Here is a 27271-nt window from a genome sequence, read left to right on the forward strand (position 1 = left end):
CAAAAATTTTTTGTGGTTAACAAAGTGAAAAAAGTGTCATTTAAAATTATTCACCAATGTTATCCAGTTAAATCCTTCTTTATCAAATTCAAGTATGCTGATTTAGATCTGAATTGTGCTTTTTGTGACTCCCTTACGGAGACTGTTGTTCATCTCTTTTGGAAATGTGAATATACCCGTAAACTGTGGCAAGATGTTTGTAGATTTATTTTAGATCATATCTGCTGTGATTTTGAGCTCCTTCTGCAAAATGTTCTTTTTGGCTTTGTCAAGAATGATGAATGATGACAAACAATATTTTTTAATTAATCTCATTTTAATTCTTGCAAAATTCTACATCCACAAATGTAAATTTGCCAAAGTGAAACCCCTCTTTTATGTCTACATGAAAGAACTGAAGCTGTACCTCCAATCAATATCCTCTGTTAATAACAAGAAAGCTATCAAGACTATAAATCTGTGCTCCCACTTCAATATCCTTAATTCAATTTAATTTTCATTGCTCATGTCCCCTGATGTATCTTACTTTAATTACTATTATTATTTTTTATTTTTTTCCTTTTTTTCCTAATTGTATTTATTAATCACTTTTCTGTTACTGTATTTCCTTAATTTCTATATGACTCATGTATGTTGTTGTTATCCAACTGTTGTTTGTTAATGCCCATGGTTTGACACTGTTATTGTAAATTGTAAGGCATTAATAAAGCTGAAAGGGGAAAAAAGTAGGCTGCAGAGCAGGGATTTAGACGCAGCCTGTCTACAGAAGATTTGTAATAACAAGAATGGACAGGGAGGGCAGCAGACGCCATGGGTGCATCAAGCCTACCACACAAGTAGAAGTAGAAGAAGAGTCCTGTCCGTGAATTTTTTTCTTTTAGTCCGTGCTGTCTACAAGGGAAATAAACGCGTATGGAACTCTGCTACCTTGAATGTGACAAGTTTTGACTTCGAGGACCGAAAAGTACAGTGCGAAGGAAATTAGTTACTGGTGAGCGACAGCGACCGAAACAAATGTGTCGATACTTTAACCTCTGCCATAACATTACACACCCACTTTGTCTCACCCAGTTACCATATCGGTACGCGTACGTCTTTCCGTCCTTGAATTTAAAGTGGTTTGCTGCTTCTCCTATCGGCTTGCAACTACTAGGACGATAACCTGGTGGGGGTGGGGGGGGGGGGGGGGGCATATGACTTTGTTAAATAAGTGTATAATTGAAGAGGTAATAATATCCGCATTAATAAAATGTGGTCTTTGCAGACGCTGTCTGGCTCGTTTACAAAATGACCCAGGTTGGATGTCAGCCGTGGGGAAATTTGCCGAGACATGGTCCCGTAGACCTGTGGACGCTGCAGTCCCATCAAGTGCGGGTGGAGGTCCTAACACTGGGTGCCATCATCAGGTCTGTGTGCAGCAAGGGGAAAGACGGTCAGATGGAAGACGTAGTCTTGGGCTTTGATGACTTGGAAGGTAAGCAATGAAATAAGTAGTTTACTTTGTGTTTACTATATGAAAGTGTTTTTAAGGCATACAGTATTTGCAAAAGTGCTCGATACAAGTAACCCACCTACCTATCTATATGTTGCCAGGTTATGTGTCAGACAAGCGGTATTTTGGAGCTGTGGTGGGCCGTGTAGCCAACAGGATTGCACAAGGACGCTTTGAAGTGGATGGCAAAACATATCAACTAGACATCAACAATGGGCCACATGCTGTGCATGGGGGACTGCGAGGTTTCAGTAAGGTATAAATCTGTCAAATATATAAAAGAAACATATTAAGATAATTTAATTTAAAAATGTACAGTACCAAGCAAAGAATTTCTCAGGTAGATTTGATCTCCTTGGGAGACATGAGATCTTTTTGAGAATGAATAGTGTCACCGTTTGTCAGACATAAAATTCTGTTTATAGTTATGCTGCCTTAAACAGTCTTTGTTTTTGCACTATTGCTCTTTGTACTTGGTTAAAATATGCTGCAAAATATAAACTATGAAATAATTTTGATTGTTTTTGTTTCACCCTATCACCATATCGAGATATTAACCGTTATCGTGAGCCTTGTATCGTGACTCTTGCTGCGTTGCAGTGCTTGCAGTGCTCCTCCTCATCTTCGGTGACTTCAATCATGCTCCCCTGTCCTCTGCTCTTCCCACCTTCACCCAGTATGTGAAATGCTGAAAACAATAAAACTTTGGACCTTCTGTATGCAAACATCAAGGATGCATACACCTCATCTCCCCTCCCCCCGCTGGGTCGTTCTGATCACAACCTCGTCCATCTCGTCACATTCCAGTGGTGAATAAACAACCCCCTCTAAAGAGGCCTGTGAAGCAGTGGTCTGAGGAGAGCAGTGCTAGGCTCAGAGACTGCTTCCAGACAACAGACTGGGAAGCGCTCTGCAGTCCCCATGGCAGTGATGTTGACAGCATGACGCACTGCATCACAGACTATATTAACTTCTGTGTGGAGAACACTGCGCCCTCCAAGTTGGTGCAGTGTTTTCCCAACAACAAACCCTGGGTGACCTCTGAGATTTAAGGCCCTGCTGAATAAGAAGAAGAGGGTCTTCAACTCGGGGGACAAGGAGGAGCTGTGCAGAGTCCAGAAGGAACTCCGGAATAAGATCAGGAAGGGGAAGGACTGCTACAGGAGGAAACTGGAGAAGCGGCTGGAGCAGAATACCACCAGGGAAGTCTGGAGAGGCCTGCAGACCATCACAGGCCATGGTAATGGTAAGGAGTGTGGAGAGACCAAGCCCGTGGGGACAAGATCTGGGCAGATGAACTCAATCTGTTTTTCAACAGTTTTGAGTCTGCCCCGCCCCCCCGTCCACTCGTCAGCCTGCCACCCTCAACACCCAAAACCCACCAGCCGACTCTTCCCCCCCCTCACCACTTCACCACTCCCCTCTCAACCCCTCCTGAGACTCTCACCACTCTTGACCCCCCTCCCCACCCCAGCCATCCCCTACCCCCCTCTCCATAACTGATGATCAGGTGAGGAGTCAACTATAGAAGATCAAGGCAAGCAAGGCCCCGGGACCGGACGGCATCAGCCCTAGAATCCTCAAGGACTGTGCTGACCAGCTCTGTGGAGTTTTCAGGCACTTGTTCAACCTTAGCCTGAGCCTGGAGAAAGTCCCGGCCCTGTGGAAGACCTCCTGTGTGGTCCCGGTACCAAAGACACCGCGTCCCAAGGAGCCTAACCACTTCAGGCCTGTCGCCTTGACCTCTCACCCGATGAAGACCATGGAGAGGATTATCCTGCAGCACCTGCGACCCCTGTTGGGCACTCAGCTGGACCCCCTGCAGTTTGCTAACCGGCCTGGGATAGGAGTGGACGACGCAGTGATCTACCTGCTGCACAGATCACTACTACACCTGGAGGACAGCGGGAGTGCTGTGAGGGTCATGTTTTTTGACTTCTCCAGTGCCTTTAACACCATCCAGCCATCACTGCTCAGAGTGAAGATGGAGAGTGTGGGAGTAGACCAACACCTGACTGCATGGATTACAGACTACCTCACCAACAGACCACAGTTTGTGAGGCTCCATCACTGTGTTATCTGACATGGTATTCTGCACCCTCTACACCTCGGACTTCACACATAACTCCACACAGTGTCACATCCAGAAGTTCTCCGACGACACAGCTGTTGTTGGTTGTGTTTCAGAGGGGAATTATCTGGAATACAGGACGGTCATCAGGGACTTTGTCAGCTAGAGTGAGCTCAACCAGCTACAACTCAACACCAGCAAGACAAAGGAGATCATCATTAACTTCCAGAGGAAAACATCCCACCTCACACCGGTGAACATCCAGGGAGCGGACATAGAGTTGGTGGACAGCTACAAATTCCTGGGTGTTCACCTTAACAACAAACTGGACTGGTCCGTCAACACCCACGCCCTCTACAAGAAGGGCCAGAGTCGCCCCCACGTGCTGAGGAGACTGAGGTCCTTTGATGTGTGCAGGACTCTCCTACGGACCTTTTATGACTCTGTGGTGGCCTCAGCCATCTTCTATGCTGTGGGCTGCTGGAGAGGGGGCAGCACGGACAGGGACAGGAGCAGGATCAATAGACTGATCAGGAGAGCCAGCTCTGTCCTGGACTGTCCTCTGGACTCCGTGGAGGAAGTGGGGGAGAGAAGGATGTTGGCTAAGTTGACATCCATCATGGACAACACCTCTCACCCCCTACATGACACTGTGGGTTCCCTCAGCAGCTCCTTCAGCAGCAGACTGTTCCACCCACGGTGTAAGAAGGAGAGGTTCTGCAGGTCCTTCATACCGACCGCTGTCAGGCTCTACAACACCTGCACCACCTGAACCATGTTGTAGTCACCAGGTCACTTTACCCCCCTCTGTAACTGTACTTATAGTATTGGTTACTTACATTGTATTATTTTTATCTCGCTTAATGTTTACATTACAGTACTGTTTATAACAGGGTCACTTTACAGAATTATAATTTTATTTCTTGTGAAATAAGCACTTTTTATATCTTTTATGCCTATTTTTTATCTGATCTTATTTCTGTATTCCTTACTTGTGTATCTTGCTTGCTGCTGTAACAAGCGAATTTCCCCGCTGTGGGATTAATAAAGTACAATTTAATCTTCTCAAATAGTGGGGTGGGGGGGCAGTTTAACTCTCAGGAGAGGTGTGAAAGGCATGGAGGGCTTTCAACATGAGTGGAGACCTGCCAATATGGATGAATCTGTCGTACTCCGCGTGCGAATTGACTCTTGAATACGCTTGTATGCTTCACTGCTCCCCATTTCGCTGGTTTCAGTTCAAGTTTAGTCTGTACAGTACAGATAAATAAATATTATCAGTTTCTCAATAGTATTTCAAATCGGGGGATGTGAAAACATTTCTGTCCTCCAGTGGGGGCATGACAGAAAATAATTGAGAACCACTGCCGTATTCCCAGCCCTCCTTTTTAGGTATTCATTAGATTTCTATTTATTTTAGTATTCACCACTACCTGAGTTACAGCATTGTGTTTATGTGAGAATGACAATAAAATATCCTCCTCGGGTAGGAGGCTAGGGTCTTAATCAGATGGAAACTGAAGATGGAGAAATGTGCATCTAGTTACATTTAGTTAGTACTACAGTTTAGTATATCAGGCAACGTTTGTGACTTGTGTTTATCTTGTGTTCAGGCTATTTGGCTTGCTACAGCAGTGGAGGGTGGAGTCAAAATGAGTCTTTCCAGTCCAGATGGAGACCAGGGCTACCCTGGAGAGATGGAGGTTTCTGTTACATACACCTTGCAGGTAAATTCATATACATTTAAGTTCAGAAGTGTTTGGACAATGACACTGTTTTTATGCGTTTCGCCTTTACACAAAATAGTAATGAATTTTCAATAAAACAATCACAATGTTGTTGAAGTGAAGCCTGGACATTTGAATTGAAAATACTTTTTAAAAAACACAAACAGTATCATTCAGGATTTACAACCATTACTATTCCATTTTAACATTATCAGAATAATTAAGTCCAAAATATTTTGTCATCATTAGTTGACTCAAATAAATAATATATATCTTTGGAGTATTGCTACCATATTTGTTGATTTTCACACTTCATGTGTCACATGCCTTAATAACAAGTCTCTGACTTGCTTTGGTCAATATATCCCAAGTAGGCCTGTCACGGCAACAAATTTTGCTGGATGATGATTGTCCTACAAATTATTGTCGATAATCGATATTATTTTTTTCATTAATTATATGGCATAATAATGAGAGTACTTCACAGCAAAAGCAGTAAACTTGAATTTCTCAAGAGTATTTAACATTGTAACTGGAATGTCAAGCTTTTAAATAAATTAAATGAAAATGACAAAAAAATAAAATGAAAATAAAATGGACTCTCTTGCAAAAGTTGCACTTAAATATAAATCAGAATCATAACCAAAAACAATAAAAAAAATATACCCTGTCTCTGTTAAGAAAAAACAACAACAATCCAATAAAAATCACACACAGACACGCAGTTATGTAGTGTATTGTTTAACTAATTGTAAAGGGTCATATTTGAGGTGGACCACATATCTGTGGTGATGGAATAAAATGCAGTGTTTCTGTTGTCCTTCAATACGTTTTCTTTCACTCAGTTATACAGTTCAGGAATTGCTGTTTGTGACAGGTTGTACATACACGTTCTCCCAGGCAATTCGTACTGTATGTCAAACATTTCTAACATTTGCTGAAATGTTGGCTTTGGAACCGTATTGAAAGTTTGCATTTTTTTTGCATTATTGCGAGCGTCATTGTCTGTGACCGCGCACCATTTTGTGCTGTTTCATTTATATTTACTTTGCCGATCAAACGCCTCAGTAAGCTTGACTGTCCTCCACACTGCACCTCCACACTGGGGCTGTGGCCTCGCTTTTGTGCCTTCATTCATATTAGCGTTTGCTTGCTAACTTGCTGCTAGCTTGCTGTCTGTGTATCCACTCACTAGTAGTCAAATGCCTCCACGTACTGGGACAAAGAAGCTGAATGGCTGACAGGAGGGTTCACTCCCTCTGTTCATTCCACTATAAAACCAATGCTCACAGACGCATGCAGAGTGAACCTTCTTGTCATCCAGCCTGTGTGGTAAAGACAGATGAGAAAAAACAAACATACATGCACGTCAATTTATCAAGGCTGGCAAAATTATCAACGTAATTTTTTTTTTCAATCAATTCAGCAATTATCATGACAGACCTAATCCCAAGGATCAAGAAATATAGAGTAGCACACCTAAACAGTCATAATAGCCATATTCAGCTGGGATAGGTGTTGGATGGATGGATGAGTTGTATTTACAACTTTTCCCTTTTTTTCATTTACATTTTTGTTACACATGTCTGGAATCCAGAAGATATTATGTAGAGCACATTCATCAGGATTTGAGTGTGAAATTTACATTAGATTAGATTAGATTAGTTTAGATTTAAAATTATAGTTTAACATGTACAATTTCAAATGGATATAAATACATAATTAAGATGAATGAAAGCAATAAATGAACATTTAAGGTCACTTTTACCTTCATTGAAGATGTGATTCTTCACAACTGTTCTCGAAGATACGATGTGGCAGCAAAATCAGCAACACCACCATCTTCCTGTTTTGCCGTGAGTTATTTCTTAAATGCAATAGTGTTTCTCACCTCAATATCCCAAAATGGAGCCAAAGAAAGCTGCAAGTGCCAGAATGGGTCTTGGAACAGTCACGTGTTCAGTGAAGGCAAAAGTAACCTTAAATGTTCATGATGTATTCACATTTTGAATTGTTTTATGCATGAAAAACTATAATTGTAAAACTATAAAAACTTGTTTTGTCTTAACATTTTTGAGAGTGAACCGCTGATGGCGTAGATGACGTAGCTGACTTCCAGTTCCGCTTGCCATTTTGTTAGCAAACTTATACAATACAAGGAAGGACATTTTGTGATAAAAAAAATATTTTTTTATTTTTATTTTTAATCAAATGAAGTTACCGATATTTGTGTGTTCTCTTCAGGGGGAAAAACTGACTGCAGAATATCAAGCCTGGTCTTCTAAATCAACACCAATCAACCTCACTAATCACTCCTACTTCAACTTGGCTGGACAGGTAAGTACATGTCATCCAGTTTTTCATAAAAACAGAACTATGTGAAGTAGAGTCCCTCTATATAGAGAGTTACGACAACTGAGATTACGCCGCCATGTTGGGGCCAATTTAAGCGCTCGGCTTGCGTGCACAGTACGACAATGCATGTAAATTGCAATGTCTCTGCACAAAGGGACGCATGCAAAATGTCTGGTTTTTTAATTATTTATAGATCTATATTTTCCAATGTGTAATATGGTATAATTTTGCCATCTTTTGTTAAAACATTGAGATTTTATAAGTCAAAATATTACCACGTTCACCTCATGATACTAGAATGAAAATAAATGACAGAGATATAAAAGCCCCAATATTTAAACATTGAAAATGATGAGAATATGTATATTTCTTAATTGTTATTTCATTATTATTTATATCTCGAAACAAGTGCAGATTTTGCAAAATGAATGCAGTTTTATAAGTTTGCTCGAGATCATGGATTACTTTATTTGCAACCAGAGGTGATTTACACAAGGATCATTCTTAACTCTAAGCATCCATGACTGCCTTATTTTTTCATTTTTTTTTATAGTATATCTTACATTTAGACTACTTTCTTATATCAAAACAATTAAGTAGAACACAATATTTAGGTAAACACACTCTCCAAGCTCATCAAGAGATGCCTTAAACTTAGTAACATAGCCCCAGGTGGCTCTGTCAAGTTGTCAAAACATTGTGACATTAAAAATTTTAACATATACAGAGCGTACCTCGCACAGCATTGAAGACGAGTTCGGCTTCCAGCCCAAACGGTTTATATTATTTTCCCAAATTGTCCGTCTGTTGACATCTGAAGGGAATCTGTAAAGCTTGAAACCCTTCTCATGTTTATTTGTGCATCCAAATGCACAACAACCCGGCATTTTTGGGGAATAAACAATAATACGCCCAAGAATACTGTAAAGACAAGGCGAACGCAAACGCGAATTTGGCCCCAAGATGGCTCCACGAGTCACGTGACCGTATTTTTTCGACTTGTCATGTCGCAGTTCTCTATATAGAGTGACTCTAATGTGAAGTGCCCCCCCCCCCCCATCCCATGCAAAACTGGTAAAATCGTCTCTATCGCATGTGCTGGTTTGTGCCGTTAAAATTGCCGTTTGTACTATTACATAGCATATTTTATAGATACAAATAGGGACATTGTCAGATTTCAAAAGTTGAATAAAGATTGATAATGTGGTGTGCTGAACATATATGGCCATGCTGTTTACATCTTTTATTTAGCTCACTTCCTGACGATCCATACTGTATGCTGAATAGAGTAAACATATCTCACCATGACAATTCTTGGACTACGATGGCTATAAATGCACAGCAAATAGAGTTGACTACGATGTGCTGCATTACATGAATGATTAGATTTGAAAACGCCAACATCACTGTACACTCTGAAGCGGCGATAGCCGCCTGCCGTGGCCGGGTGAGGTGCATTGTAGGCGGACATATGCTCCGACCAGCCCACACGCTGCCATGGAGCTCCGGAGAACCAGATTATTGCGCGGGAAGAGCCACCTGCCGTGGCCGTGCGAGGTGCATTGTAGATGGACACATGCTGCCGGCAGCCTCCGAGCTGCCACAGAGCTTGGGAGAAGTAGTATAGAGCGGGGATAGCCACCCGCCGTGGCCGAGAAAGGGTGCGTTTTAGTCGGACACCGGCTCTGTCGGCCAGTTCAGAAATGTAGATTCCCCTTGCTAGCGTGCGATTTTAAAGTACAACTTACAATAAACAGGCTAATGTGGTCGCTATCTGATCATTTTCTAATCATTTATTAAATGCAGAATATTGCAGTGAAGTTAGATATCTGTGTTAGCCATCTCGTTACAACTATCGAAAACGAGCAATTGGAAACATGGCGAATATTTACGTGGACTAGCAAATGATTGAATATGTAATAAAACATGAGTGACGTTACTGTGAAACTCAATGATTATGCGTAATTACTTACATTGATGTATTTCTTTCAGTCTCCGTGCTTCCGTCATCTCAGCGGGTGTTGTAGCTCCGCCTACCTATTTCAACTATGGTCGGCAGCCCCACTAGGTTTAAAGGGCTGCATACCTCTGAGCACTTAATTGGGGCACCAATTGATTCTCGTTAACGTGCAACACCTAGGGGTAAGGGGTAGAATTGGGATTCAGCCTTAATCTTCTCAGGAATTTCATTTGGTCCAGAAGAGTTTTTCATGACTTTGCCGTTTATTCAAAAGTTGTTTTTCTTTATGTGCGAATGCAGGCTGCGCCTACCATCAATGACCATGAAGTGTCGATAAGTGCTCAGTTCTACTTGCCTGTGGATGACACTTCTATCCCAACAGGTAAAATATGAAATCTATGTCTATAAAAAAGTTATTGTTGAGGCTGAATCCAAATTGTACCCCTTAGCCCTTCCCCTTCATATTACCCATTCACCTACCCCTTAAAACTAAGGGCCAAGTGGAAGAAGCGACTTGATTCTCATTACATCATCACCCTTCACTGCTTGCTGGCTGCAACATGGGCAGATGAGATAATTAAATTGTTCTTATCACATACACGGGTGGAGCAGGCTAGATTGGGATACCGCCTGCCTGTTCCGCGGCGCCTGTCCGTCGGGGTCAGGGATGTGGGCGTGGACCTGTCGGCTGGCCGTAGCGGCGCATTGGGGCCGTGCCTGCTGGGGGGTGGTGCTCTACTGGGCCGCTGTCTGCGTCTTTGCCTCCCCCGGTTTATCTGCGGGCTTGTCAGGGGTGGGGCTCCGTCAGCTCTGGTGGCATGTGGGTGGTCTGGCTCCCGGTTGCTGGTGGGGTTTGGCTGCTGGTCTCGCCTTCCAGGCTCTGGTGCTTGGCCTCCTTGCGGCTTGGGCGTGCGGCACTCCCACTCCCTCTCCGGGATTTGCTGCCCCGCGGGTGTTGGTGCTGTGTGGTGGTTTTGCCCGGCTGCTTGCCCGTTTGCCCACCCACTTGCTCATTTGCTGGCTTTCCTCCTCGCCAGCTCCTCTGTCTGCCTTGCTGATAGCGTCCTGCTGTTGGGATGGGGTGGCCTAGGGTCTTCCTGCTCCCTGGTGGTCCGCGTTCTCCGCGCCTCTGGTTCTGGGTTGTGCGTCTAGGACCCCGGAGTCCCCTACTCCGCTGCGCCCTGCGTCCTCTGTCGGGGCTGGGGGGCGGTGCCTCCTGTGTCCCTGGGCAGGGCGGTCCTGGGTCGGGCATGGGGTGGCCCGGGGTAGGCCAGACCGGACTCCGTTCCCTGGGGGCGGGCGCTTCCGGTGTGGGTGGGTTTCTTTCCGGTTGCAGGGGCATCTCTGGGCCTGCTGGTGTGTCGCCCCCGGTGCCCTTCTGCATTTGTGGTGTGTGATCTCTCGCCGGTCTCGGGGGTTGACTGTCCTCCGGGCCGCTGGCGCCCTGTTTCTGGTTGGGATTGCCTCTCTGTGGCCCCTTGCTGGTCTTCCCGGGGGGGAGGGCTCTCTGGGCTGGCTCTTGGGGGGCTGATCTTTGTGCTGCCTGCCCCTGTGGGCCTGGTGGCTTTTTGGTGGTGGGGGCTCGGCCTGGCTATTTGGGGCGGGGCTTTCTGGGCGGTGGAGGGGGGCCCCTCCTTTTATGCATTTTCAGTGACAATTACACACTCGCACACCTTCATATATATGAAGACTTGCACACATACAGAGATACCTGTACACACGTACATACGCACACTCACAATACATACGTACTTCCCCACATTACTCACTAAGTTCACCAGGGTGTTATTATGTTGTTGGTTTTATGACGGTGACAGTGATGTCTGCAATATGATTATAGTTTTTACAATGGTGTGCATTACGGTTATTGTCATTCTGATCACTATCATAGTTAATCATTTCATTACTACTGTTACTTTATGTGTGACTGTTTCAATGCAGTATTGCAATTGTGGTTGTTGATATTATTTTTCCCCTTCTGTCGGGGTCTTTATAGTCGTCGCGGACATTTGCTAATGTGGCCCTGTTTGTTTCTGTTGTTTTGTTGCTGTCGCGGTTGTTGTTGCTGCTGTTGTCCTTGGCCCTGTCTTTTTTTGTGCCCTTCTTGTCCCTGCGCCCCCCCTTTGTTTTTTCTCTCTCTTCTTCTCTGTCCCCTCCTGCTCCGGTCCGGCCGCTCCAAATTTGCATAATAACAAAGCATCCAAGTCAAATAAATTCTGTATAACAGGGAAAGTGTATCTCACACTTTTCCCTGGCAGAGTAAATCTGTTGAGCACGTGAGGGCATTGAGATCTACTATTCTATCTGCTTTAAAGGCTGGACAGGACGAGGGGAAAAAAAATTGTTCATAATGTTTCCAACCATAAAGTAAGGTGCATACATTCCTAGATTATTTCAATGTTATATAGCCTACATCCCAACATATTTTTGAATAATAAGCACACTTTTTTTACATTTATTTCAAAACAACTCTAATAAATAACAGCTCACAACCGTAACTGTAAAAACATTTATAAAAATAGAAAATGTATCAAATATACACAGGAAATGGAAATAACAATTTAACAAACTTTATGAAAATCAACATAAACCTTATCAAGCAGTATTTCAAGGTTTAAAAACCTCCTCGTTTCAGCATTGGATGTTCTTTCTCAGATTATTTTGTAAGGAAGTCCAGAATGGCATTTTGTTGCATTTTACTTTTCCATCTGGGATTTCAGCTTTTGAATGGTCCGTGCAAATTCAATAATAATAATAATAATAGTATTAGTAGGATATAGAGTGCTGAAAAGAAAGTGATGGTAAAAAACAAATGATGAGACAACGTTACATTCCGTCTGGTAAAGGTTATACAGCCATTTCTGAAGCTTTGGGAGTCCAGCAAACCACAGTGAGTCATTATCCACAAATGGCCAAAACATGGAACAGTGGTGAAACTTCCCAGGAGTGGCCGGCCAACCAAAATTACCCCAAGAGCGCAGCAACGACTCATCCAAGAGGTCACAAAAGACCCCACAACAACATCCAAAGAACTGCAGGCCTCACTTGCCTGAGGTCAGTGTTCATGACTACACCATAAGAAAGACACAGGGTCAAAACAGCCTCCATGGCAGAGTTCCAAGACGAAAACCACTGCTGAACAAAAAGAACATTAAGGCTCATCTCAGTTTTGCCAGAAAACATCTTGATGATCCCCAAGACTTTTGGGAAAATACTCAGTGGTCTGATGAGACAAAAGTTTAACTTTTTGGAAGGTATGTGTCCCATTACATCTGGCGTAAATGTATTGCCGCATTTCAGAAAAAGAACATCATACCAACAGTAAAATATGGTGGTGGTAGTGGGATGGTCTGGGATGGTTTTGCTGCTTCCAAGACCTTAAAGACTTGCTGTTATAAATGGAACCATGAAGTCTGTCTACCAAAAAAAAAAAATTCTGAAGGAGAATGTCCCACCATCTGTTGGTGACTTCAAGCTGAAGCTAATTTGGATTCTGCAGCGGGATAATGATCCAAAACACACCAGCAAGTCCACCTCTGAATGGCTGAAGAAAAACAAAATGAAGACTTTGGAGTGGCCTAGTTAAAGTTCTGACCTTAATCCTATTGAGATTGAGCAATCACTGCTTCACACAGGGCCATGTAGTGTAGCGTTTTCCTCCCTTAATAATAAAAACTTTAATTTTTAAATTGCATTTTGTGCTCAGTTGTGTTGTCATTGACTAATATATAAATTTGTTCGATAATCTGAAACATTTAAGTGTGACAAACATGCAAAAAAATTTGAAATCAGGAAGGGGACAAACACGTTTTCACACCACTGTATGTGTTCAAGATTCAAGAGTTTTATTGTCATATGCATAAAAAAACAGGCAGTTATACTATGCAATAAAATTCTTATTCTGTTCATTCTCCGAAGAAAAGAAAGAAAACACAAGAAAACGAATAAGAACATAAGTAACATACCAATAAATTAAGCAACAACAACAGAAGAGACATCAATACAGATAAAGAATACAAATAAATAAAGTGCTATCAGTGTGTGCGTGTGTTGCGTGCGGCGTGTGTGAGTGCTTCGTTGAGCAGTCTGATGGCCTGTTGGTAAAAGCTGTTCGCCAGCCTTGTGGTCATGGACTTCAAACTCCTGTAGCGTCTGCCTGACGGTAGGAGTGTGAATAATGACTGTTGTGGATGTGTGCTGTCCTTGATGAGGTTGTGTGTTCTGCGTAGGACTCTAGATTTATAAATGTCTTGCAGTGAGGGAGGGCTGCCCCAACAATGTTCTGTGAGGTCTTGATCACCCGCTGGAGTGCCTTCCTATCACGTGTTGTACAGTTACCATACCAAACAGTGATGGAGGCAGTAAGGACACTTTCGATGGTGCATCTGTAGAAGCAACTAAGGATTTTGGTGGGCATGCCAAATTTCCTCAGTCTTCTCAGGAAGTACAGTCTCCTTTGGGACTTCTTCATAATTTGTTGGGTTTTGTGAGACCAGGTGAGGTCCTCGCGGATGCGTGTGCCAAGGAACTTGAAGGTTTTCACCCTCTCCACCCCAGTCTCATCAATAAACAGGGGTCTATGCGGCTCCTTTTCCCTTGTTCTTGGGTCGATGATCATCTCTTTAGTCTTATCTGTATTGAGAAGGAGATTGTTATCACGACACCAAGCTATGAGGTCCGCCACCTTTCTTCTGTATGATGTTTCAACACCACCAGTGATCAGTCCGATGACTGTAGTGTCATCCGCAAATTTAATGATGCTGGTGTTGTTCTGGGAGGCCACGCAATCGTAGGTGAAGAGCGTGTAGAGGAGTGGACTCAGCGCACACACCCCTGTGGGGTCCCAGTGCTCACAATTCTTGAGCTGGATGTGCGATTGTGGACTCTGACTGACTGGGGCCTGCCTGTTAGAAAGTTAAACACCCAGTTACAGAGGGGGGGTGACAGGCCAAGTGTGAGGAGCTTATTTGTGAGTTTGTGTGGGCTGACTGTATTAAAAGCAGCGCTATAGTCTATAAATAGCATTCTGACGTATGTGTCCTGGCCCTGTAGGTGAGAAAGGGCTGTGTGGATGGCAGTGTTGACTGCATCATCCGTGGACCGGTTCTGGCGATATGCAAACTGTAGAGGGTCCACAGTTGCCGCCGGGATGCTCTTTTTGATGTGGGTCATGACTATTCTTTCAAAGCACTTCATTACAATAGGAGTGAGTGCTATAGGGCGATAGTCATTTAAGCAGGCCACGTTGCTCTTCTTGGGTACGGGCACTATGGTGGTGGACTTAAAGCAGGTCGGTACAGATGCTTGTGCAAGCGACAGGTTAAATATGTCAGCAAGCACATCAGCTAGCTCTGATGAGCAAACCCGAAGTGCACGGCCTGAGATGTTGTTTGGGCCTGCTGCTTTTTGTGGGTTTGTTTTGTTCAGAACCCTGCGCACATCAGCTGATGTCACCATGAGAGGTGAGTCCTGTGTGCTCCCCAAGTCCAGCCACCCTCTCTGCTCATCAGGAGTTTGGGTGTCAAAGCGGGCATAGAACTCATTCAGCTCATCTGGAAGTGTGGTTTGGCTGGATGTGGCTACGCTACTCCGCTGTCGATAGTCTGTGATGTGCTGGAGCCCCGCCCACATGCGCCGAGGGTCTGAGGTGGAATAGTAGCCCTCCAGCTTCTGTCTGTACTGTCTTTTGGCCTCTCGTATGGACCTCCTCAGGTCATATCTGGCCTTTTTGTAGTCCTCAGCGGTGCCCGTGACAAATGCAGTCGAACGAGCACGTAGCTTAGCCTTTACATCACAGTTCATCCAAGGTTTTTGATTACGGTAATTTCTGAAATACTTGGTGGTGGTAACAGTCTCTATGCATGTGCTAATGTAGCCAGTAACAGCGGAAGCATATTCATCCAAATCAACAGTACAATTCCCTCCCCGCTGCAGTTTTAAACACATCCCAGTTTGTGCAACCAAAGCAGTCCTGAAGTACTTGATCAGTTTCTTCATTCCACACTTTAATTGCTGTACTTACAGGGGGAGCTTGCTTGAGAAGTTGTCTGTATGTTGGATAAAGGAATATGGAGATGTGGTCGGCCTTTCCAAAGTGGGGTCTTGGAACAGCCTTCAGAGCACCTTTCATGTCGCTGTAGACTTGGTCCAGGATGCTATTTTCTCTCGTGGGAAAGCTTACATGCTGGTATTATTTGGGGAGAACAGTCCTGAGGTTGCAGTGTTTGAAATCGCCAGATATAATGAATACAGCGTCCAGGTGTTTGGTCTCGTGTTTATCAATGATGTCATGCAGGAGGCCCAGTGCGTTAGCGGTGTTAGCTCGTGGTGGAATGTAAACGGCAGTTAAATACACAATGCAAAACTCACGAGGCAAATAAAAAGGTCTGCATTTTACCATAAGCAGCTCAAGGTCCTGCGAGCAGTGCTTTTCCATCTGTGTATCATCTTTGCGAGCAGTGCTTTTCCATCTGTGTATCATCTTTATCAATGTACCATTTTTTTTCATTTGAGATTTAATGAACAAATCAATGTTTGTTCACACAGGAGAGGTGAAGACAGTGGGTGGCTCACCTTTTGACTTCAGAAAGCCTGTTCTGATTGGTCCTCGGCTTAAGGAAGTTCGAGGTGGAGGATTTGACCACACCTTTTGTTTGTCATCACCTGGAGACCCATGGACCGAGAGACTTGTTGCTAGGTTAGTTTAATGGTTTTCAGTTTACATACAGTACTTAACACTTGTTCTTTCCTTGTCTTTTCTTGAGTCACATCTTGTCATTTCAGAGTTTATCACTCAGCCAGCGGCCGTATTCTGGAGGTTTCCACCAGCCAACCAGGAGTCCAGTTCTATACCGCAAACGTCTTGGATGGCACAATAACAGGAAAGGGTGGCGTTAAATATAGAAAGCACTGCGCCTTCTGTTTGGAGACTCAAAATTGGCCTGATGCTATCAACCAGGTATGATAATCATCCAGAAGTGATAAACTGAGTTATTAAACTTAACAGTATTGTTTTTTTATGCAATAATGAAGCTGGATAATATATACTGTGTGTGTGTGTGTGTGTGTGTGTGTGTGTGTGTGTGTGTGTGTGTGTGTGTATATATATATATACACACACATATATGTATATATATATATACACACATACACACACATATATGTGTGTATATATATATATATATATACACATACACACACATATATGTGTATATATATATATATACACATACACATATATGTATATATATATATACACATACACACATATATACACACATATATGTGTACATATATATATATATATACTGTATATATATATATATATGTGTATGTGTGTGTATATGTGTGTGTATATGTGTGTGTGTGTATATATATGTGTGTGTATATGTGTGTATATATATATATATATATATATGTGTATATATGTGTGTGTGTGTATGTATGTATGTGTGTATGTATATATGTATGTATGTATGTGTGTATGTGTATATATGTATATATGTGTGTATGTGTATATATATATATATGTGTGTGTGTGTGTATATATATATATATATGTGTGTGTGTGTGTGCGTGTATATATATGTGTGTGTGTGTGTGTGTGTGTGTGTGTATATACAGTCAAACTTTTGCAGACTCCCTCTAGTGGCCGCTATAGACAGGTGGCCTCTATAGACAGGTTGGCATCCAGTTTGAATGTTGACCAGTAGAGGGGAAAAAATAATAATAACAATGTTGACCAGTAGAGGGCACTGCGGACTGCGGATAAAAGTTGTACAGCACTACTAGGCTTGTTATTATCATGGTTCATGGTTTTAATCCTGAACATGCATGAGTCAAACAGTAGCACATCACATAGTACAATTCACAATTTTGCATGTCCAAAAAGGAGTAGGAAGAAGCAAAGCTTATTTAATCCTACCCCTCATCAGTTTCACATCAGTTGCAATACATTTATTCACCTCTTGTTCTTCCAAGTGTACTTTGTAGGTCTACATGACAATGTAGTGCAATCATAGCCAAGGTTTTTACTTACTAAAAGGAAGCTAGAGGCTTAATAACTGATAGAATATATCCACGACCCACAGAACAAAGCTGTGCTAGTAATGTCTTACGCTTGTTTTTAATATTTTACTTTTTATACGGCAGAGTGTCATTACAGCTTTAGTTCATCAGGAAGTGACGGGATGTGATTGTGGGCGTCCCGAGCAGGAGAGCTAGGCTCAGTGCTAGCTGTGAATTTCGAGAGAGTTGGGAAGTGTGTTTATGTTGGCGTGGATGTAAAGTCCTGCAGTGTTCTCTGCTGTTAATAAAGCCATTAAAGTGCATCGGCGACGTGAGTCTCTCCTTCCCCACAACAAGCGGCATTACAGTATTGACACACACTCAAGTGCACACCAGGAAATAAACGGTGTCATTTCTTACAGGCATTGGCTGGACAGCTATGTCGTGGGGCTTGTTTAACCTTTGCCTTGTGGGCAAGCAGGAAGGAGAGACGATGCTGAGAGATGTGTGTGTGTTCTGAGCTGCTGTCTGGTGGCTGTGTTCAATAAATAAAGTTGGCAGAAGAAACAGGAGAAGTTTCCTTCTTTGCTTCGGAGCTGAATAACACTGACAAGTTAACAGACTAGTAGCGAACGGAAAAGAAGACGGCTTTTTTGTGTTGAATACAGAAGATGAGGACTTTGATGGATTTGTGGATGAGGATTGATCAAAAATAAATGAGTACATTCTAAAATACTTCAATTAAGTACAACCGAACTCAGTTTTGCTCCCGCTGCCGCATGCATACTAGTGTATGTTTTTTTTTTTATTATTGTAGCGTCGCTGGGAGCACGTCCTGTTGCCAGCCTAATTTGCGGTAATGTTTTGGTGCAAATGCTCTTAAAAGTTACATGTTTGACCAGGAAATAGCAAGCTCAAAAGAAGACGGCTTTTTTATGTGGAACAACTGACAGTTTGTGTGGATCTTGTGAATGATTGTGACTGAGCTAGGACTCAGTAATTAAAGTCTACACACGACGGCTTCATTGATGGAAAAACGAAACTTTTTCGTGCATGAAGCTTCTACTTGAGTTGGTAATTTGGCCGCTATATGCAGTCAGATATTGACCAAGGGAGACAAAATGGGTGGCCGCTGGCCGCGTTGGACAGGTGACTGCTATACACAGGGTCTATGACATGTAAATTCGCTGTGGGGGATTTTTCAGTGGCCGTTATAGGCAGGTGGCCGTTCTATAAAGGTGGCCGCTAAGACAGGTTTGACTGTATATATATATATATATATATATATATATATATATATATATATATATATATATATATATATATATATATATATATTTATATATATATATATATATATATATATATTTATATACTGCTCACAAAAGTTAAAAAGGAGCACTTTAAAGAAACACATTAGATACATCAGATCTCAATATGAAGTTGGATATCTATACAAATAACGACAGGGCAGTGTCTTAGGAACAAAAGGATGCCAAGTCTTTTAATGGAAATAAGTTTTCAGCCTACAGAGGGCTCAATTGTGCAGACACCATTAAAATCAGAGTGAAATGAAGATGTGGCAGGCTAGTCCATTTTTTCCAAAACTTAATTTCTGCAACTCAAAATGTTTTTCAGTATCTTGTGTGGCCCCCACGAGCTTGTATGCATGCTTGACAATGTCGCGGCATGCTCCTAATGAGACGACGGATGGTGTCTTGTGGCATTTCCTCCCAGATCTGTGTGAGGGCATCCCTGAGCTGTTGTACAGTCTGAGGAGCAACCTGGCAGCGCCTAATGGACCAAAACATAATGTTCCAGACATGTTCTATTGGGTTTAAGTCATGGGATCGTGAAGGCCATTCAGTTGTTTCAATTCCTTCATCCTCCAGGTACTGCCTGCATACTCTTGCCACGTGAGGCTGGGCATTGTCGTGCATTAGGAGGAAACCAGGACCTACTGCACCAGCGTAGGGTCTGACAATGGGTTCAAGGATTTCATCTTGATACCTTATGGCAGTCAGAGCACCATTTCGTAGGCAGTAGAAGTCTGTGCGTCCCTCCATGGATATGCCTCCCCAGACCATCACTGACCCACCACCAAACCGTTGCAGGCAGCATAACGTTCTCCTTGTCTTCTCCAGACTCTTTCACGTCTATCACAGGTGCTCAGGGTGAACCTGCTCTCGTCTGTGAAAAGTACAGGGCGCCAGTGGCGGACTTGCCAATTCTGGTGTTCTTGAGCAAATGACAGTCGAGCTCCACGGTGCTGGGCAGTGAGCACAGGGCCCACTACAGGACATCGGGCCCTCAGGCCACCTTCATGAAGTCTGTTCCTGATTGTTTGGGTAGAGACATTCACACCAGTGGCCCTCTTGAGGTCATTCTGTAGGGCACGAGCAGTGCTCAGCCTGTTCCGCCTTGCACAAAAGAGCAGGTATCGGTCCTGCTGAGGGGTTGAGGAACTTCTACGGCCCTGTCCAGCTCTCCTGGAGTAACTACCTGTCTCCTGGAATCTCCTCCATGTTCTGGAGATTGTGCTGGGAGACACATTAAACCTTCTTGCTGCAGCACGTGTGGATGTGCCATTCTGGAGAAGTTGAACAACCTGTGCAAATTCTGTAGGGTTAAGGAATCGCCTCATACTGCCAGTAAAGATAATTACACAAGCCAAAATCAGCACGAGTGGAAAACCAGACAAAAAAGATCAAGAGGGAGAAACTTGAAATGACCTTCACATGTAAAACCAGTCCTGTTTTGAGGGTTTTCTAATTGTTGCCACTGAAGTGCACCTGTTGTTAATTCCATGAACACCAATACAGCTGAAATTTATCAACGAGGCCCTCAGCTGCTTAACCAACCAGAAAATTATCAGACAGGTTTAATTCAATTCATGCCAGGCCCAATAAAAAAAGTGTTCCTTTAATTTTTGTGAGCAGTGTATGTGTGTGTGTGTGTGTGTGGGGGGGGGGGGGGGGGGGTGCGCGTGTGTGTGTGTGTGTGTGCGTGTATGTATGTATAAATATGTATATATGTGTGTGTGTGTGTGTACAGTATATACAGTATATATATATATATATATATATATACTGTATATATATATATATATATATATATACTGTGTATATATATATATATATATATATATATATACTGTATATATACATATATATATATATACTGTGTATATATATATATATATATATATATATATACTGTATATATACATATATATATATATACTGTGTATATATATATATATTTATATATGTATATATATATATATATATATATATATGTGTGTGTGTGTGTGTGTGTATATATATATATATATGTACATATACGTATATGTGTATAAAAATTAAAGGAACACTTCGAAAACACATCAGATCTAAACGGGGGGAAAATATCTGTCCTGATAATAAGTGGGTGTGTGTGTCACACCAGTGGCCTGCTGGAGGTCATTTTGTAGGGCTCTGGCAGTGCTCATCCTGTTCCTCCTTGCACAAAGGAGCAGATACCGATCCTGCTGAGGGTTGAAGGACCTTCTACGGCCCTGTCCAGCTCTCCTGGAGTAACTACCTGTCTCCTGGAATCTCCTCCATGCGACCAGGTACCTCAGTGATGCCCTGGTCCAGATCTGGGAGGAGATCCCCCAGACACCATCCGTAGTCTCATTAGGAGCATGCCCCGACATTGTCAGGCATGCGTACAAGCACGTGGGGGCCACACAAACGACTGAGAATCATTTTGAGTTCCTACAATGACATTTTAACAAAATGGACCAGTGTGCTGCTGCATTTTTTCACATTCATTTTTGGGGTGTCTTTGATTTCCCCCCTCTATAGGGTGATCATTTTCATTTCTATCAAATGATGTGGCATCATTTTGTTACTAATACATCACCCACTTATTATCAGGAAAGATATTCAAGATCATTTTCCCCCCAGTTTAGATCTGATGTGTTTTCGAAGTGTTTCTCTAATTTTTTGGAGCAGTATTTGTGTGTGTGTGTGTGTGTGTGTGTGTATATATGTGTGTATGTATGTATATACAGTCATCCCTCGCAATATCATGGTTTGATTATCATTCCCAGCTATATCAGACTTTTTCAGAAATTAAAATTAATACACGGTCATTTTTTCTTGATAGGCTTTGGTCTATTTTTCGTCAAAATATACAATATGGAAATACAACTGATATTTAGGTGGTCACGAGGTGGCAGCAATGACAAAACATTGAGACATTGAACATTAAGTATTTGGGTATTAACATTTCCTCCAACCTGTCAGACCGAATCCGCTTGAATTATACTCCACTATTGAAGTCAATAGAGGATGATCTTGCACGTTGGAGAACCTTACCCATCTCACTTACAGGCAGAGTAGCCACCGTGAAAATGATGATTATACCAAAGGTTAATTATCTATTTTCCATGATCCCCACCAAACCATCTATAATTTGGTTCAAGTCATTAGATTCATATATAAATAAATTTCTTTGGAAAAATAAGCCAGCACAAATAAGTCTCAAAACGTTACAAAAATCTAAAGAATATGGGGGCTTAGAACTCCCAAACTTCTCAAACTACTTCCTTGCAAACAGGTTACAGTATATCTTAAAATGGATCAACCCTAACCCATTGGATTATTTATGGCTAGACATCGAACAATCACTTAGCCACGAAATCCCAATTTGTAACCTGCCCTTCATTAGCCAAATCCTCCGGAAAAATAATTGTTTTAAAAGTATAAATATAAGCACCACTCTGACAGCTTGGTGGGAATTTTTAAAAATAACAAAATTCTCGCTCACTCCTTGCCAATACACTCCCGTCTGGAATAATCCTGACATCTTGCTTAAAAGGAAACCATTAAATTTCCCAAAATGGCACGAAAAAGGAATAAATTGTATGAAAAATATAATTATAGGAAACAGCTTTATCTCATTTAACGACCTTGTTACACAGTATGGAATAAATCATAACAAATCTCTTGAATACATACAAATTAAATCCATAATTAAAGCAAGTTTCAGGACTGTATCATGGGAAAGCAATACCACTATTGACCATTTTTTTTAAATATCTGCCCCTAAAACATTATCTAAATTATATATTCTACTTTCAAGCAGGGGGTGCTGCAGGTGGGTGGGCGGGGTGCTGCATCCTGCGGGTGCCGGGCGCCTACTGCTGCTGGGGGGGGGGCCCGTGTGCGGCTAGTGGCGCTGGCTCTCCCTCGCCTCCTTTGCCTCTTGGGGTGGGGCGGGGTCTGCCCTGGGCCCTCCTGCTCGGCTACCGCGTGGGGTCGTCCGGTGTGGGGTGTGGGGGCCGTCCTCTTCCCCTGGTGGGGGCGCGGGTGCCAGGGCCCAGCTGCCCCCGCGGAGCTATCTCCCCTGGGTGGGAGGGTGGTTTGGGTTGCCCCTTTTTATTTATTTATTTTTAATTATTTTATTTATTTATTTTATTTTATTTTACCGATTTATGTGTGTGGTGTATGTGTGATAGGTGGGAGCTGCCCGTTAGCCTCCAGAGCCTGTGGCGGTTCCCGCTGTCCTGGTGGCGGTCGGATCTGCCTTGGGGCGTGTGGTTGGTCCGTGGTGTTTGGGGGTGGCGCTGTGGACGCTACCTCCGGTGGGGCTCCGGTGTTGGGGGGCGCTAGGGGTATCGCCTCTAGGGGGTTGGGTGGGCCAGACTGGGCATCCTGGCGGGCCGGGTAGGGCCTGTGGTGTGTCCTGCGGCCTGTGGCTCGCCCGAGCCGGGGCTGTGGTGGGCGGCCGGTCGGTCATGTGTCCTTGGTCCCCCCCCCTGCTCGGTTTGGGCGGCGTTGGGGTGTGGGGCCCCCGTCCTTCCTGTGCCACTGCACCACCTCACATACTGTATATATAGGACCTTGGGGGGTGGCCTACGGTCGGGCGTGATTGTCTGGTTCACCTGCCCTTCCCTGGGGTGGCCCTCTGGGGCCTGTTGATGCCGGGGCTTGCGCCGGGGGGGGGGCGGCTTGCGGTGCTTCCCCTGGACTGACACGTGCTGCGGGCGCCTCTGCGCTCTTGGGGCGGGTTCGGCGGTCTCCGGGGGGCGGTGCCAGTGCTGTGGGTGGCCCGTGTGCCGCTGCGGCGGCTGGTGGTTACTGCACTGTGGCGGCTGCTGGGGCGCCGGGCCCGCTGGTGGGTTGGGGCTTGGTCATGCTTGCGGGTACTGTGGGCCTGGGTGGCGGGGTCTGGGTGGGGGGGGGCGGGTGCCCTGGGGCCGGGCCCGCTGGGGGGGGGTTGTGCTCTGCCGGGCACTTGGGCGTTTGTCGCCGTTGCGCTTTGTGCTCTGCCGGGCCGCTGTCTGTGTCCTCGCCTCCCCCGGTCTGTCTGTGGGCTTGTCGGGGGTGGGGCTCCTGTCGGCTCTGGTGGCATGTGGCTGGTCTGGCTTCTGGTGGTTTGTGGGGGCCGTCGGCTGGTCTGCTGCTGGTCTCGCCTTCTCGGCTCTGGTGCTTGGCCTCCCTGCGGCTTGGGGTGTGGTGCTCCCGCTCCCTCTTCGGGGTTTGCTGGCCCGCGGGTGTCGGTTGGCGCTGTGTGGTGGTTCGCCTGGCTGCTCGCCCGTTTTCCCGCCTGCCTGCTCAGTTTCCCGCTTTCCTCCTCGCTGGCTCCCCTGTCTGCCTTGCTGGCGGCGTCCTACCGTTGGGAGGGTGTGGCCTGGTGTCCTCCTGCTCTCCGCGCCTGGGTTCTGGATCGTATGTCTGGGACCCCGGGGTCCCCGGCTCCGCTGCTCCTAGGGTTACCAACGGGGGATAGGGTGGGGCTTCCGGGTGTCGGGCAGTCGACCACTGTGTGTGCGTGTTTGGCATGTGTGTGCGCGCTTGAGTGCGTAGGAGTGTGTATGTGCGTGCGCGTAGGGGTGTGTATATGCGTAGGAGTATATATGTGCGTGCATGTGGGTGCGTAGGAGTGTGTATGTGCGTGCGTGTATGTACTTTTATTTATTTATTTATTTATTTTAGTTATTTATTTTTGGGGGGGGGCATACAGGGGTTTGCTCCGTGGGGTCGGGTGCTGGGTGATACATCTCTGCCGCCCGTGCCTCCGCCGGGTGGGTGGGGGGTGTGCCTCCTGCATCCCTTGGCGGGGCGGCCCTGTGTCGGGGGTCGGGCGGGGGTTGGCCCGGGGCGGGCTGGGCTCCGCTCCCTGGGGGTGGGGGTGGGGGTGGCGGTGGGCGGGATCTGGCGCTTCCGGCGCGGGCGGTCTTCTTTCCGGTTGTGGAGGCGTCTCTGGGCCTGCCGGTTTGTGGCCCCCGCTATCCGTCTGCCTTTGTGGGGTGTGATCTCTCGCTGGTCTCAGGGGTTGGCAGTCTTCCGGCCCGCCGGCGCCCTGTCCTTGGCGGGGTCTCTCTGGGCTGGCTCTTGGGTCACTGATCTTTGTGCTGCCTGCCCCTGTGGGCCTGGTGGCCTTCTGGCGGCCGGGGCCCGGCCTGGCTATTTGGGGCGGGGCTCTCTGGGAGGTGGAAGGCGGCCCCTTTCCTTTCATGCATTCTCAGTGACAATTACACGCCCACACATTCTTGCACCTTTATATACATGAAGTCTTCCTCACATACAGAGATACCTGTACATATGCACACTCACAGTACATACGTACTTCCCCACATTACTCACTGAGTTAACCAGGGTGTTATTATGTTGTTGGTTTTATTACAGCGACGGTGATATCAGCAGTATGACTATAGTTTTTTTTTTTGTTTTTTTTTACAATGATGTGCATTACAGTAATTTTCATTCTGTTCACGATCATGGATAATCATTTCATTACTACAATTATGTGTGACTGTTTCAATGCAGTATTATCATTGTGATCACTATCATAGTTCATCATTTCATGACTGCTATTATGTGTGACTGTTTCAATGCAGTATTGTCATTGTGATCACTATCATAGTTCATCATTTCATGACTACTATTATGTGTGACTGTTTCAATGCAGTATTGTCATTGTGATCACTATCATAGTTCATCATTTCATGACTGCTATTATGTGTGATTGTCATTGACAGCTTTGTCATTGTGGTTGTTGATATTGTTTTGTCCTTATGTCCTTGTTCGTCTTTATAGTTGTCACAGACATTTATTTGCTGATGTTGTCCTGCATGTTTCTGTTGTTCTATCACAATTGTTGTTGTTGCTGCTGTTGTCCTTGTCTCTTGTCTCTCTTTGTTTTTTTTTTTTTGTTGTCCCCCTCTCATCCCCCCCCCCCCCCCCCCCCCCCCCCCCGTTTCCTTTTCTCTTCTTCTCTGTCCCCTCCTGCTCCGGTCCGGTCGCTCCAAATTTGCTTTATAACAAGCATCAAAGTCAAATAAATTTTGTATGACAGGGGAAGTGTATATCACACTTCTCCCTGGCAGAGTAAATCTGTTGAGCACTTGACGGCATTTAGATCTACAATTCTATCTGCTTTAAAGGCTGGACAGGAAAGGGGGGGAACAAAAAAACATTGAGACATTATCTTACATTACATTACCTTAAAGGGTCCCTGACATTATTAATCAACTTTGCTTAAATATGTTATATATTGTTTGTAATTGTGTTTTACATTATTAGATTTTTTTTTTAAAGCAAACGGTAAATTCGCAAAAATTATATTTATATTTATATTTGTATTTATGGCTCCAGTCATACGAACTAGCTCTCGCAGTTCAGCCTCATTTCTGGAAGTGACGCCGTCAGGGTCATATCGCTCAGGTAAAAAAACAGAGTGATGTAGGAGACGGAGGATGTTACAGTGATTATAGTGAAGATTTGAGCGATGTGTCAATAGTTTTCCAGGCGGAAGAAATATTTGGAGATGCAATAGAGAACTTGCAGAACATGGACTTAAGCCTTAAGGCATGGAGAATAATATGGGTCGCCTTCAAAACACAGAATGGTAAGAGTAAATTACTCTGGAGGTGCTTATCTTTCAGTTATTGTTTGAAATTGGATTTCTTATTGAGTGTAAGGCGTTTTATAGCCCGTTTGATTGTGTATGTACCCGCACGTCGAGGATAAATGTTCGCACCCGCCTCATACAGTAAACATATCCCTGTCAAAAGTTATTTATATAACATTTATAATGCTTTTCAGCCTTGTCGCTATTGTGGAATAGTGTTTAGAAGACATTATGTAAACAAGACATGACCCAGGGCCCCACGGTGGTCTAGTGGTTAATGTTGGCCAACACAGTAACAGTCTGGAGGTCGGGAAGACCTGGGATTCTCCCCTGGGCATCTCTGTGTGGAGTTTGCATGTTCTCCTCGCGTGGGTTTTCTCCGGGTACTCCTCCCGGTTTCCTCCCACATTCCAAAAACATGCATGTTAGGTTAATTGGCGATTCTAAATTGTCCATAGGTATGAATGTGAGTGTGACTGGTTGTTTGTCTATATGTGCCCTGCGATTGGCTGGCGACCAGTCCAGGGTGTACCCCGCCTGTCGCCCGACGTCAGCTGGGACCCTAAAGAGGAGAAGCAGTATAGAAAATGGATGGATGGGACATAACCCACTCTCTTGTGCCAACTTTGATGTTGTGGTCGTTCTTCATTGTCTTGTTTTTGTCCTGTGTACCAGGGGAATAGCATCCTTTTTCAAACTGCGTTTATACCATGCTCGGAAGCTAAATGTTTCTTGTAAAGGTGTTCCTTCAAAGC

The 27271-nt window shown here is 44.3% G+C and overlaps 1 protein-coding gene across 3 annotated transcripts in view; it reads left to right on the top strand.

Annotated features, from left to right (window-relative positions):
- Positions 1-842: 842 nt before the first annotated feature.
- LOC129192547 (galactose mutarotase-like) overlaps positions 843-27271 on the top strand; it is a 29925-nt gene continuing 3496 nt past the window's right edge. For 2 of the 3 annotated variants that reach the window (XM_054796691.1, XM_054796689.1), the window contains exons 1-8: positions 843-991; positions 1265-1474; positions 1594-1748; positions 5177-5290; positions 7535-7627; positions 9906-9987; positions 16152-16302; positions 16389-16563. In XM_054796691.1, coding sequence (XP_054652666.1) covers positions 1288-1474; positions 1594-1748; positions 5177-5290; positions 7535-7627; positions 9906-9987; positions 16152-16302; positions 16389-16563 — 957 coding nt within the window. In that variant the 5' untranslated portion in view covers positions 843-991; positions 1265-1287. Of the gene's footprint in view, positions 992-1264; positions 1475-1593; positions 1749-5176; positions 5291-7534; positions 7628-9905; positions 9988-16151; positions 16303-16388; positions 16564-18034; positions 18336-27271 lie in introns of those variants that run through there. The other variant, XM_054796690.1, reaches the window with a different exon arrangement.

The sequence above is a fragment of the Dunckerocampus dactyliophorus genome, chromosome 13 (genome assembly GCF_027744805.1).
Source record: "Dunckerocampus dactyliophorus isolate RoL2022-P2 chromosome 13, RoL_Ddac_1.1, whole genome shotgun sequence".
Lineage (NCBI taxonomy): Eukaryota > Metazoa > Chordata > Actinopteri > Syngnathiformes > Syngnathidae > Dunckerocampus > Dunckerocampus dactyliophorus.